The following is a 14,929-nucleotide window of genomic DNA, read 5'->3' on the forward strand; positions in this document are numbered from 1 at the left end:
AATGAGGTTAGCCGTTTCTCTTCTGAACATACAAAAGCAGGGGTGAAAACAGCCCACAAAAGCTGCCCCCCTTTGTCCAAGAATGGAATTTAAATAATAATATAATAAAGACTGATCACTACAAAAGTTCCAATAAAATAGACATAGTCTAAAAGAATTAAATATAATTAAATAAAATAGTACAGTATGTAGTGTTTTATCCAAAACCCAAACTATTTGGTTTTGTGGTGCAAATTCTGCTTATTTGGTCCACGTTGGCAGACGCTGCTGTAAAAGCAACTTTTGGGGACCCCCGTTGAGGCTAAGGAAGGCCTCTGGGTAGGAAGTTAGGGTTAAGGTTTTAGCTGGGCTTGAGATTGTAAGACTTTTATGGGTCCTTCAGTTTTTATTTCTTCCATGGTTCTTTGGTTCTCTTTTGGAAACGTTGCTCCAAATATGTCCTCTTTGTATCGTTTCTGCCTCTGTAAAAACAAAACAAGGAAAGTTAAGAATCGGTGGAATTGTTTTAGTATTATTCCTGTGGAATTTTAAATGGAGGCCTGGATGGAAGGACTCAATTAAAACACAAATTCTTCAGACCAGCAGCATTCGTAGGGAGGGTCAAAATCTGACTGATAGGGAGTGCAATTCCATGATCCTTTTGTTACATGCATGTAAAAAGGGGAAAGGCTTGGATTGCAGCTACTTGCCTTTCATTTTGATCATTTGCTGTGGATACCCTTCCAACATTGCAAACTCAGTTAATTTGGGGGGAAATATTCCATAAATACGTTATTCAACTTATTCAATATATAAATTGAGATGCCCAGGATTGCCATCTAATAAGTCCTCCCCACCAGCTCCAAGGTTATCTTAGCTACCTTGGTTACAGAGTGGGGCCCATACTGGCAGAGGCCAATCATCACTTCTGAATTAGTTAAAAGCCTTATTGGATCCCTCCTGATCATTCCATGATCTGGGGTCCAAGACTTCTGCTTTCCTTCTGCATTTGGGCAGCATTGACAGAACCAACATCAGTCAATTGCAAAAGTCAGCTTTACCTGGAACAGATTACATCCTGCAATGATACTGTTAACACTCTCAAACAGCAACATCTGACTATCCCAGGTGCTTGGAAGTACTCAGTAGCGGGATAAAAATTCCCAATCCAGTTTAAACAGCTGACTGGCTGTGCAGCAAACCATAATAATGGCAACTATCAAACTGAACACCACAAACACATGTAGATACATGCAGAACCCATGTATCTCTTTTTAAACATTTCCATCCTGATATTCTTAATCCAAAGGGATGCGGTGGCTCAGTGGCTAAGATGCTGAGCTTGTCAATTGAAAGGTCAGCAGTTCAGCGGTTCGAATCCCTAGTACCGTGTAGCGGGGTGAACTCCTGTTACTTGTCCCAGCTTCTGCCAACCTAGCAGTTTGAAAGCACGTAAAAAATGCAAGTAGAAAAATAAGGACCACCTTTGGTGGGAAGGTAACAGCATTCTGTGCGCCTTTGGCGTTTAGTCATGCTGGCCACATGACCACGGAGATGTCTTCGGACAGCGCTGGCTCTTCGGCTTTAAAATGGAGATGAGCACCACCCCCTAGAGTTGGGAACGACTAGCACATATGTGTGAGGGGAACCTTTACCTTTACCTATTCTTAATCCAAGGCAGTTCAGGCTATCGTAAGTCTGATAAAAATTGAAATCAATGCTATATATTTGTAAATATTTAAATAGTTGATAAGAAAAGTAACCACAAAGTTAACAGTCGTAGTATTTAAACTTTGTGGTCTGTCCTCAAAACTTTGCAGAAATAAAGATACTCATAATATAGCCAAAAGCCACAGGAGAGGAGAAGATAGAACTAGTCAATTCTGAAATGGGAATTAAGCTCACCCTTAAAGTAATTGTCTCTAATTCAGTGTAAAGGTAAGGTAAAGGAGTACCTGCAGATTTGATTCCACTAGTCATTGCCAACTATAGGGGGTGGGGCTCATCTCAGTTTCAATGTCATTGAGCCAGTGCTGTCTGAAGACTTTTCCACGGTCATGTGACCAGCATGACATCACAGAGCGCTGTTAACTTCCCACCAAAGTGGTACCTATTTATCTACTCGCATTTACATGCTTTTGAACTGCTAGGTTGGCAGGAGCTGGGGCGAGGACGGGAATTCAGCCCATTGTGTAATGCTCGGGTCTTGAACCTGGGCTACTGGCTTTCTAGTCGACAAGTCCAGCTTCCTAACTGCTGAGCCACCCCCTAATCCAGCAAGATGATGGAAATTAGAATCCATTTTTAGGGTCTGAGCTTGGAAAGCCTATCTAAAAATCAAAGATTGCCAGCTTCTTAAGACTTCCCACAGTATTTGTGCTCCTCAAAGACTTTTCCTTGCCCACTTAGAAGATCATTTTTAAAGTCATTCAACCAAATAATAAACTCGGCCTCCTTTTGTTGAGGAATGCCAGAAGCCTGGATGACCCCAAATGACAAGACATGAGTTGAGAACTCTCACTGGGGGATGATTTCAGCCCATTTACAAGACCATGTTTACAATGCGGATTAAGTTCAGGATTAGGATTGAGTTTGGCAGCCAACCAAATGGAAATGGGTCATCATACCTTCAGCTGAAAACAATAATCCTCTGCTTCCTCTTCGGTCAAGCTCAGCTTCTTTGCAAACATCTCTTTTAAGGTCTTAGCCACTTCGCTGGCCATACGGATGTCCCCACAGACATACAGGTGTCCCTCTTCTTCATGGAGAAGCCTGTATACCTCTGCTTCTAATTCTTTCCGAAGGAGGTCCTGCACATAAACCTGAACCATTTGCATATCATTCAGATTTTTTCTTGGAAAGCTGCAATATTTAATCACTTCATAAAGTGGATCATTAATCTAGTGCTTGCCAGAAGTTTCTGGGTTCCCATTAGCACTCCCCAGTGAGGCTGGTAGCCAGGATTATGAAATTCATTTATCTGTTGGAGGCGTGGAATTGGGATGCTTTGGCTACAAAGCTTTTTTAGAGCAGAGCAAATTACAAGTGAATAATTCTTTTTAAAAAGACTGACAAACGTACACTCCAAAAATAAGGAAGAAGAGAAGGTGAAAATCGAAGTATACTTCAAAATATTTGGAAGGCAATAGGGCCGTGATGGTGAACCTATGGCACACCTGCCACAGGTGGCACGCAGAGCCATATCAGTGGGCACGTGAGTGTTGTCCTAGCTCAGCTCCGGCATGCATGTGTGCACCGACCAGCTGATTTTTGGGCCTTTCAAGCCCACCGGAAGTCAGGAAACAGGCTGTTTCTGGCCTCCGGGGGGGTGGGGAAGGCTGTTTTTGCCCTCCCCAGGCTCCAAGAAAGCCTCTGGACTCTGGAGCGTGGGGAGGGCAAAAATCGGGCCTTCTAGTCCCACTGGAAGACAGCAAACAGGCCATTTCCGGCCTCTGGAGGGCCTCCAGGTGGAGTGGGGAAGGCCATTTTTGCCCTCCCCAGGCTCCAAGAAAGCCTCTGGAGCCTGGGGAGGGCGAAAAACGGGCCTACCGGGCCCACCATGCCATCGCGTGCTAAAAGTGGGGGGGGGAGGGCGGGGGGGGTCATGCACGCATGCGCGGGGGGGCAGGGCGCATTGAACTATGGGTGTGGGCACACACACACACACGACCCCCCCGCGTTCCCACTTTTGGCATGCGACGGCAAAAAGGTTAGCCATCACTGCAATAGGGTGTCTAGCCCCAGTAGTTGGACAATCTATGCCACAGCTGGGAGAAATAATTAGTAGAATCCCAATATTTTAGAGCACAGCACCCATAACGTATATGCTATTAGAAGAGACTATCTATAGCTCAGAGTAGAACTGTGCAGTTCTTGGAAGTTGGTTGGTTGCTTGCAGAATTTTCGTGATCCAACTACTGTGTTTCCCCGAAAATAAGATCCTGTCTTATATATTTTTTGAACCCTGAAATAAGCACTTGGCCTTATTGCCATGCGTTCAAAAGCCCGATTGGGCTTATTATCAGGGGGTGTCTTATTTTGGGGGAAACAGGGTAGGTAAGTTCATTACTGCAAGCAAGTGTGGGCTTTGCTGCCATACATACTTGAGCTGATGAGGTTACTTAGGTAGAGAAGATAAAGAACACATACAAGTAGCCCTCAATTTATGACCACAATTGAGCCCAACATTTCTGTTGCTAAGCGAAATGCTTGTTAAGTGTCCTATTGTACAACCTTTCTTGCCACAGTTGTTAAGTCAGTCACTGCAGTTGTTAAGTTAGTAGCACAGGTGTTAAGTGAATCTGGCTTCCCCGCTGATCTTTGCTTGTCAGAAGGTCGCAAAAGGGGATCACATGACCCCGGGACACTGCAATGGTCATAAATATGAATCAGTTGACAAGCGTCTGAATTTTGATCACTGACCACAGGGACTTTCTGGATACAATTTAGTGCTCTGCTGTGAGCAAAATATCAAAGGCAAGATGCAACGGAGGCTTACTTTGGGATTCCCGGGCTCTCTGGAGTAAGCTGTGTAGACCTCTTGGAGAATCCCTTTCCGATGCATCTCCTCCATTTCTTCTCGATAGAGATGGTCCAGGCTGGAGTGCCGGCAGCCGAACAGCAGGATCAGACCTCTCCCTTGGATCCCTAAAAACCAGAAGGCCAAAATCAATTGGGCTTCTTAGGTAGCTCAAGGCACTGTTTGGGTCTAAATATGGAGAAGGAGTCCAGTGTCCCAGTCAGCAGAACAAACAGGAGGGCCCCTAAATGCCCCGACATTATCACATTTTGAAAGAAGAGAAGCAACTCACGGTGTCATCTAAAGAGGAACAAAGCCATGTTGCAAAAAATCACAATTTAATGACTTAACTGGAGCACTGAGTGAGACAGCTGAACACGAGTCTTATGAAGGAAGCGTAAAAGGCTGCCTCAAATTAACTTGGGGTTAACTTTTAGACCTATCTTAACATCTTCTCTTTTCGAGATCTACTTCACAGGTTTAAGCAGTTGTTCCAAAAGAGTAAGGCTTGTATTCCATGACCCCAAATAAGAAATTGGAAAGTCTAATTTCTAATTAGAGCTGCCGTGGTGTAGTAGTTAGAATGCGGTATTGCAGGCTAACTCTGCCGATTGCCAGCAGTTCGATCCTGACTGGTTCAAGAATCAGCTTTCCATCCTTCCGAGGCTGGTCAAATGAGGACCCAGATTGTTGGGGGGCAAGATTCTGTAAACTGTCTAGAGAGGGGTGTAAAGCATTATGAAGTGTTATATAGGCCCAAGTGCTATTGCTAGTGATAATTGTTAGATAATGCCAACCCCTAAACACTGCCCATTTCAGTTACGCATGGATTTATCCAACCAGATCATTCAGAAAGTAGCAAAGCCCTCTTCACCTTTCTTTTCTAAGTCGAAGTGTCGTTGTTGCCAGAAGCTTCTAAAAGGAGCAATTCCTGTACCAGGACCAATCAGGATGCACGGTTTTCTTGGATCTTTTGGAAGTTGGAATCCAGCAGCACTAGATAACAATGAGACAAACAAAATATCTTACTCCTAGAGAAGCATGAAGTGTAAGTATTTCTTCTTCCATGAATGTACACTTCTCAGATTATCTTGCAACAGATCATGTGTCTTAATTCCTTTAGATTTCAAAGAGATATAGGTAGTCCTCACTTAGCAATCACAATTGGGGCTGGCAAGTCTATTGCTAAGCATTACGGTCGCTAAGCAGAAAACCACATAATCACAACGGACTTATAACACTTCTTCACAAAGAAACGGTTGCTGGAATTGGGTATGTCTAGTTTAATGAAAAGAAAGACTAGGGGTGACATGATAGCAGTGTTCTGATATCTCAGGGGTTGCCACAGAGAAGAGGGAGTCAAGCTATTCTCCAAAGCAGCTGAGGGTAGAACAAGAAGCAATGGGTGGAAACTAATCAAGGAGAGAAGCAACCTAGAACTAAGGAGAAATTTCCTGACAGATTTTAGAACAATTAACCAGTGGAACTGCTTGCCTCCAGAAGTTGTGAATGCTTCAACACTGGAAGTTTTTAAGAAGAGATTGGACAACAATTTGTCTGAAATGGTATTGGGTTTCCTGCCTAAGCAAGGGGGTTGGACTAGAAGACCTCCAAGGTCCCTTCCAACTCTGTTATTCTATTCTATTCTATTCTATTCTATTCTATTCTATTCTATTCTATTCTATTCTATTCTATTCTATTCTATTCTATTCTATTCTATTCTGCATCACTGATTTACGATTTTCCTTCTGTGTTGTCCCTTAACTCTATTTGTCACAAGCCTCTTAGGAAGCATGCAAATGGCAATCATGCGACCATGATACAATGTGACCGTCATAAATGCGAGGATTGGTGACAAAGCTGTTGTTTTTTTTACACCGTCGTAACTTCAAAAGGGTGCTAAATGGGGCAGTCGATAAGAGAAAACTACCTGTACATTGAGATAGATTCAACCTATGCCAATTGGAAATGTTTAGGCCTCGTTGGTCTGATTTTATTTTTATTTTCGCTCGGAGAAAAGACTAAGGTGGAGCCCATTCCCTTGTTTTCTTAATTTCTATTTACAGGTCTTTGAACAGTACAGAAATTAGTCCATACGCTTTCCAAAAATTAGTCCATGTGCTTTACATCCCTAACAGAATCAACCTGTATTTCATATGATACTGGGGTGAAATCTAAAATTTGTTACTACCAGTTCTGTGTGCGTGGCTTGGTGGGGGGGGGTGGTAATGTGACTGGGTGGTCGTGGCCAACTTTTTTTTTTTTTACTTTTAAAAGCATTTTTTCTACAACCTCTTCGGCCTAAAAAAAATGCAGAAAAAAATGCTTTTAGAAACCTCTGATGATCAGGCAACTCAGCTGGGATCCCCAGAGGCTTTTAAAGGCTTTTTTTTTTTCTACAACCTCTTCAGCTGAAGAGGTTGCAGGAAAAAATGCTTTTAAAAGTAAAAAAAAACAGCCTCTGATGATCGCGCAGCTCAGCTGGGCGGGGGTGGGGGGGGAAGGCAGGGATTTTTGCTACCAGTTCTCTGAACCACCCACCACCATCGCTACCAGATCAGGCGATCTGGTCTGAACCAGGAGCATTTCACCCCTGATATGATACCGTTTGGGTATTTTTCAGTTTGAGAACTCAAGTTTTTGTTACAAGTTATTTTTTCAGCTGCGATCTTACCTGCGAATAAAACAGGGAATTGTCTTTTTCGGGGCCATTGCGTTCAACCAAGCACTGCATACCCCATGGTGCACTGGACCTTTTCCATCTGAGAAGAAAGGGAGAGCAAAAGGCCACACATATGATGTTTTGGTGAAGTATTTTGAGAAGGTTTAGCTGAAATCACAAGAAAGGTGAGCTGACAGACTTCGCAGCATGGTGATTTTACTTAGAGGATAAGAAGGATATTAATGCTTTTGAATTTTGCTGTTGGAAAAGACCTCCTGAGAATTCAGTATACAGGTAGTCCTCGACTTACAACAGTTCATTTAGTGACCATTCAAAGTTACAAGGGCACTGAAAAAGTAACTCATGACCATTTTTCACACTTACAACCATTACAGCATTCCCATGGTCACATGTTCCAAATTCAGACACTTGGCAACTGACTCATATTTATGACGATTGCAGTCTCCCTGGGTCATGTGATCACTTTTTTCGACCTTCTTACAAACAAACTCAATGAGGAAGATTCGCTTAACAACCATGTTAAACAAATGCTCCCCCTGGAGCTCCGGATGGCCCCTGACCTTCGTTCTTTCTGCCGTGACCTCAAAACATGGCTATTTGGCCTGGCTGGATTGGACTGAAGGGGTTTTTTAAAGGGGATTTCATTGGTTTTTATATTTGAATACTGAATTTTATGTGTTTTTTATCATTGTGAGCCGCCCTGAGTCCTTTGGGAGAGAGGGCGGCATATAAGTTTAATAAAATAAATAAATAAAAATAAATTTATTTATTTATTTATTTATTTTATTCACAGTTCTGCACAGCCAGAACTAAAACACATACCAATACAAAATTTAAAATTTTTAAAAGAATTACATGACTTTGGCCCAAAATTTAAAACATTCAAACTAAAACCCATTGACAATTTAAAAACTAAAAAAAGGGGGGAAGTGTCACGCCAGCCCTGCTTGATGGAAAAGAAAAGATTTTAGGGCACGGCGAAAGGCCCGGAGATCCGATATCCTTCGTATCTCCGGGGGCAAATCGTTTCAGAGGGCAGGTGCTGCCACAGAGAAGGCCTTCCCCCTGGGGGTCGCCAGCCGACATTGCCTGGCTGACGGCACCCTGAGGAGTCCCTCTCTGTGGGAGCGTACTGGTCGGTGGGAGGCTATCGATGGCAGAAGGCGGTCCCACAAATACCCAGGTCCTATGCCATAGAGCGCTTTAAGGGTTACTACCTTAACAGTTGCAGTGATTCACTTAACAACTGTGGCAAGAAAGGTTGTAAAATGGGGGGAAATTCACTTAACAACTGTCTCAGCAACAAAAATTTGGGGCTCAATTGTGGTCGTAAATCATGGGCTACCTGTATTTACTGTTCTAGTTGCAGGAACTTTTTATCATCTCCAAGAATGGATGATTCCTAGCACAGCTGGAAAAAGATTATAATCTTGGAGTATAAATATCTGTTGAGCTGTTCAAAAGCACATTTTTAATTTTTTTTTTATTCTGCTTTTATTATTTTTAAACAACTCAAGGTGGCAAACTGCCCAGAGTCCTTTGAGAGTTGGGCAGCATAGGAATGTGACAAAATAAATAAATGAATAAACATAGCTAATACTTCTTCCACCTCTTATTTTTTTTCCACAACAAACAATCCTGTGAGGTGGGCTGGGTGGAGAAAGAATGACTGGCCCAATGTCACCCAGCTGGTTTTCATGCCTAAGGCGGGACTAGAACTCACATCTCCTAGTTTTTAACCTGGTACTTTAACCATTAGACCAAACTGGCTCTCACATTTGTTGAAGAATCACTGCAGTCACAGGGCCAAATGAAGTTTCAGAACAGAAAGAAACACTTACTTCTAGATCTATAGCTCACTACAGCCACAGTCAAGTGTAATTCCTGGGGCGCCCAATCCTGCGAAGAACTAATGGAGTAATATCTGGGCTTGAGTAAAGGCAGCTGAGAGAGTAAGAAGGATGTTGAGAGCTTGATGGATGGGAATTCCTCCAGGACTTCCAAGATAGTAGGGCTGTTGTAAAATTTCCACTTGTTGTATTCCTCCAAATTCTACAGTGAAAAACAAACATACAGATACTCAGGCAATTGGTGTTTATTTATGGATTTATATCTCCTCCAAAATGGGGGTGCAGCCTGTTGTAGAAACAATGGTACCTTATAAAATTCCAAGAGATAACACAAGATTGTTGGGGGAAATATGCTGATTCTGTAAACTGTTTAGGGAGGGCCGTAAAGCATTATGAAGCGGTATACTGTATAAGTCTAAGAGTGCTATTGCTATTAAACAGGAAAAGAGCATAGAAATAACAATAGGCATAAACTTGACTCAAAGCCAGAGATGGAAATGTGTTATCCTTAATACAGTTATCTGTATTTTTCGGAGTATAAGACGCACCGGAGTATAAGACGCACCTTAGTTTTTGGGGAAGAAAATAAGAAAAAAAAAATCTGCCTACCAGGTATTCATCTGGCTAGTCCTTAGCCTGGTCAGCTTCAGCACATTAGTTCACTCACTGGTTTTGAGGTTAGGGCTGGTTAAAAAACAGCTTCTAAAAAACAGCTTCTAAAGCACAGCTGATTGTCAGAGGGAGCAGCAATTAGAAAAGCAGGCAAAGCACGGAGGATTGCTTTGCTTGTGTTAGGGCTGAAAAACAGCTTCAAAAGCACGGCTGATCGTTGGAGGGAGCACCAGAGACTAAAGCAGGCGAAGGGGTAAGAGAAGGCAGCAGCTGTTCCGGGTAGCCATTTTGGGCACCGCGCACGGGGTTACATTCGGAGTATAAGACACAGGGTTACATTCGGAGTATCAGCCTCTTTTAGGAGGGAAAAAAGTGTGTCTTATACTCCGAAAAATACGGTATTATGTTACCAATCCCTGATCAGTTCACTAGGGTTGCATTATTGTAGCTATATTAAAGATTCTGTTGAATTGAGCTTGACTCCGGATTACCATACAGGCATGTTGATGTAGTTTTTTTAGTAGCAGGACAAAAGTGATCTGCTATTGGAATGTTTTCAACTTCCCAGTATGGTCTACAGCCATAAAATCTCCTGATGGTCTCTCACCCAACCACTAACAGAATAATAGAGTTGGAAGGGACCTTGGAGGTCTTCTAGACCAACCTCCTGCTCAGGCAGGAAACCCCATACCATTTCAGACAAATGGTTGTCCAATCTCTTTTTAAATATTTCCAGTGTTGGAGCATTCACAACTTCTGGAGGCGAATTGTTCCATTGATTAATTGTTCTAACTGTTAGGAAATTTCTCTTCAGTTCTAGGTTGCTTCTCTCCTTCATTGGTTTCCATCCATTGCTTCTTGTCCGGCCTACAGGTGCTTTGAAAAATAGGTTGATCCCTCTTCTTTGTGCCAGCATCTCAAATATTGGAAGACTGCTATCATGTCACCCCTAATCCTTCTTTTCATTAAACCATACATTCCCAATTCCTGCAGCCGTTCTTTCTATGCTTTAGCCTCCAGTTCCCTAATCATCTTTGTTGCTCTTCTCTGCATTCTTTCTAGAGTCCCAATATATTTTTTATATTGTGGTGACCAAAACTGGATGAAATATTCCAAGTGTGCTTTTACCAACTGGCGTTAGAACCAAGTCCAACCCTGCCTAACTTTTGAAGATCAACCATGGTTGGCCACCTGCTAGCAGATGAAACAGAGACATGCTCTATAAGCAACATTTTCTCTCCCTGCCTGTAACTAGCCCCAAACTCACATGACACAAGAGATTCAGCCTTTCCTTCTCACTTTTATCTTCTGCCAGCTGGGAAAATGATCTTAGCAACTGCTGGGAAGGAGGAGAGGTGACATCAAGGAAATGCATCAAAGCTTGGGAGAGTGTACATGCTGGAAATTTTTTGTAAGGAGTCCAGTAGCCACCTGGAATGAAAGAGGAAATGGGTGAGAATATATTCTGGGAGTCAACAGAGGAAATCAGCTGGGGGGAGACTTCATCTATGTCAAAAATAAATACATCTGACCAGTTGTCTTCCAAAACGGTCTTTCCTGTTGACCTGAACTGTTAATTGAAGTCAGTATCATCCCTGCGGGGGATACCTCATCCCCACAGCCTTTAAATCATGCTACCCAATTTAGAATGGATGGCTTTTCCATTTTGGAGTGTGAAAGTAGTAAAACAAGGAGCTTTAAACTCTCAATTGACTTAACACACCTATTTTACTCAGGGGGAAAATAGCTAACAAAAATGCCACTCCCCAAATGGAACAAAGGAAGCCCCAAATTCCCCACACACGCCTTTTCTGATAAGGCCATCGCTTCACTATGAGGTCCCTTTGGGAGATGAAAGGCTAAAATGCTGCCCACTCTTGCCGAATTGGAAAAGAGCTGAATGCCAAGATAAAAGAGGTATCCTTTTCTTTTTCCTGTTCACTCCAAATTCATTTGGATATGCATTGTCCCTTTCTTGGAAAGATAGCCGCTCATTAGTTCTTGTTAGTTGCGAAGTCGTGTCCGACTCATTGCAACCCCATGGACAACTTTCCTCCAGGCCTTCCTGTCCTCAACCATCCCCCAGAGACCATTTAAGATCACACCAACTGCTTCAGTGACTCTATCCAGCCACTTCATTCTCTGTCGTCCCCTTCTTCTTTTGCCCTCAGTCTTTCCCAGCATTAGGCTCTTCTCCAGTGAGTCCTTCCTTCTCATTAGGTGGCCAAAGTATTTGAGTTTCATCTTCAGGATCTGGCCTTCTAAAGAGTAGTCAGGGTTGATCTCCTCTAGGACTGACCAGTTTGATCAAGTCTTCTCCAGCACCAGAGTTCAAAGGCCTCAATTCTTTGGCACTCAGCCTTTCTTAGGGTCCAACTTTCACAGCCATACATTGCAACTGGGAAAACCATAGCCTTGACTATACGCACTTTTGTTGGCAGGGTGATCTCTCTGCTTTTTGGCATGCTGTCTAGATTTGCCATAGCTTTCCTCCCCAGGAGCAAGCATCTTTTAATTTCTTGGCTGCAGTCCCCATCTGCGGTGATCTTGGAGCCCAGGTAAATAAAATCTGTCACTACATCAGGGGTAAAATGCTCGCGGTTCAGACCAAATCGCCTGATCCGGTAGCGATGGCAGCAGGTGGTTCAGAGAACCAGTAGCAAAAATCCCTGTCCCCCCCCCCCCCATGCCCAGCTGAGCCGTGCAATCATCAGAGACTTTTATTTTTTTTTAAAAAAAGCATTTTTTCTACAAGCTCTTCGGCCGAAAAAATGTTTTTAAAAGTAAAAAAAAAGCCTCTGATGATCGCACGGCTCATCTGGGATTATCAGAGGCTTTTAAAAGCATTTTTTCTACAACCTCTTCTCATCAGAGGCTTTTAAAAGCATTTTTTTACAACTTCTTCGGCCGAAGAGGCTGTAGAAAAAATGTTTTTAAAAGAAAACAAAAGCCTCTGATGATCAGGCAACTCAGCTGGGATCGTCAGAGCTTTTAAAAGCATTTTTTTACAACCTCTTCGGCAGAAGAGCCTTCTGTAGAAAAAATGTTTTTAAAAGTAAAAAAAAAAAAAAAGTTGGCCACGCCCACCTCACATTACACGCACACACCCCCAACCACCAAGCCATGCCCACAGAACCGGTAGTAACAAATTTTACATTTCACCACTGCACTACGTCTATTTCTTCCCCATCTATTTGCCAGGAATTGAGAGGGCCACGATCTTAGTTTTCTTAATGTGGAGTTATCATATCCCTCATATCCCATAGCAAAAAAAGTTGGAAAGGGGACTCCTAACTTACGATCATGGCATGTTTCCAGTCTAAAGATTTCATTGAACGGAGGAGCATCTGCAACGCGGGAGATGATGCCATCAACCGAAGCTTCTCGGTTTTCAGGGAAGATCCCCAGATGGTCCCCTGGGAGATAGTTGATTTCCTGATTGGCTTCACAGGAAAGTTTAATTAGCATGGTAACACGGCTGAAAAGGAAAGGGAAACACAAACCCATTTTAAGTCAACCGTCACAGGATTTCCTTGTTAAAATCACAAGACGGGATACTTCTCAAACTTCATGTGGGAAGCATTACGGTGTGATTCTTTGACACCATTTATGGGAAGAATTTTGAACTTCAGTATAAGTCATTATATTTTTAGTTGAGGGAAGGGTTCTATGGCCATAAGCTACATAAACCACAAGCTAACGAGATAGACAACAAGGACTGGATTTTCTTGTTTTTTCTTGTATTTTTCCCTAGGTGACTCAGTGGCTAAGACGCTGCACTTGTTGATCAGAAAGGTAGGCAGTTCGAATCCCTAGTACAGGTCTCCTGCGTGAGCAGGAGGGTTGGACTAGATGACCTCCAAGGTCCCTTCCTGTCGAAGCGTAAATCAGCTTCGGTACTCCCCCCCCTGGGGTAATTGCACTTGATTAGAGACGGATGGATCTTGTTTTTCCATGCTGTATACTTTAAAGAAAGAAAACCCGAAATATATTCTAAGAAACATTTTATTATAAAGAAATAAAACAAACTTACTAACTACATCGTTACCGGACAAAGGAAAAAGATCAGGAAGTTTCTTCCTTAAACTTGGACATGCACAGTAGCTCAGAAATCACAAGACAGTCTTATCTCTGTTGCTACAGAGACGTGATAAAGTTCTCGGCCAGGCTACCGTAAGTCTTAGGATGGAAGCTCAGCTGACAAAACGCATAACGCAGTGACACTTCCAACTCTGTTACTGTTACTCCTTTGAAAAACATTTCACATCTCATCCAAGAAGCTTCTTCAGATCTTGGATGAAAAGCGAAACGTTTTTCAAAGGAAAAAAACCAAGAAGGTCCAGTTACCTTTAAGAAAAAAGCACCTTTGGGACAACCATGACCTGGATGATTGAGAATCTCTTTAGACAAGGACATTAAACTTCTATATATTCAAAGATATAATTGACTAACACCAAGGGGTTGAAAAATGTTAATACCTTTTCCAGCAAGAAAAAGGAAGATTAAGGATGATTTTTTTTTCTTCTTACCCCACATTTATTGCCACATACAGGTTGGCAGGTCTTTTAAAGACTGAATGTAGCTTTTGGCCCTTAAAAAGAAGTGTCTCCCTTCCTTATGTAGGAAGTTAGCACCCACCCCTTTCCTGGAAGAATGAAATATTTTAGGAAATATTGAAAAGGCAGAATATTATGTTTCCCTGCATGAGAAATGGAGAAGCACATTTTAAAGACAAAGCAGCTCCCCACTTCCTGCCTCCCCCCCCTTTTGTCAATGGGCCAGAGGCAGAAACTCAATCTTTGTCAATGGACCATCATCTGCAACACAATAGCCACAGAAACTAACACAATGGGACCTATCTAGGACAGAAACTCACCACATGGCACCTGGGAAGATTACATCAGCCAGCAAGGCTAGCTAAGACCCCCACCCCCTGGGAGTCTGACAACCAATCAGGATACTCTTTCGGGGCCCCAGGAAGTTCAAAGCCAGAAAGGGCATAAAACCCGGGGACTCGCTGTATCTCGCCTCTCTTTTCTGTTCAGGAACTCAAGCCATGTGATCCTGTCCACCATTAAACCATCTTTCCAAGCAGTCTCCATGTTTCCAGTGTCTTTTTCCCCACTTGGAGAACCCAGAAGGATATTTCTTCCTACACTTATATTGAGCTAAAATTCAGTGGTTTTCAACATTATTTTATTTTGGAACAATTCTATGTAACCACTTATCGGTACTATGTAATTCTTTTATTGAAATATAACAGTATGTTTGTATATATAATCACAT

The 14,929-nt window shown here is 42.6% G+C and overlaps 1 protein-coding gene across 1 annotated transcript in view; it reads right to left on the bottom strand.

Moving 5' to 3' along the window:
* Positions 1–278: 278 nt before the first annotated feature.
* Positions 279–14,929, bottom strand: part of NOS2 (nitric oxide synthase 2) — a 35,572-nt gene continuing 20,921 nt past the window's right edge. Inside the window, exons 16-23 of the mRNA XM_070945411.1 lie at positions 12,943–13,121; positions 10,896–11,074; positions 9,023–9,224; positions 7,173–7,260; positions 5,373–5,494; positions 4,478–4,626; positions 2,607–2,801; positions 279–461 (exon numbers count right to left, since the gene is read on the bottom strand). Of these exons, the coding sequence (XP_070801512.1) occupies positions 333–461; positions 2,607–2,801; positions 4,478–4,626; positions 5,373–5,494; positions 7,173–7,260; positions 9,023–9,224; positions 10,896–11,074; positions 12,943–13,121 (1,243 nt within the window). The 3' untranslated portion in view covers positions 279–332. The remainder of the gene's footprint in view (positions 462–2,606; positions 2,802–4,477; positions 4,627–5,372; positions 5,495–7,172; positions 7,261–9,022; positions 9,225–10,895; positions 11,075–12,942; positions 13,122–14,929) is intronic.

This window comes from Pituophis catenifer, unplaced genomic scaffold (genome assembly GCF_029215685.1).
Source record: "Pituophis catenifer annectens isolate HBS135680 unplaced genomic scaffold, rPitCat1.0.hap2 SCAF_1, whole genome shotgun sequence".
In the NCBI taxonomy this organism is placed as follows: Eukaryota; Metazoa; Chordata; class Lepidosauria; order Squamata; family Colubridae; genus Pituophis; species Pituophis catenifer.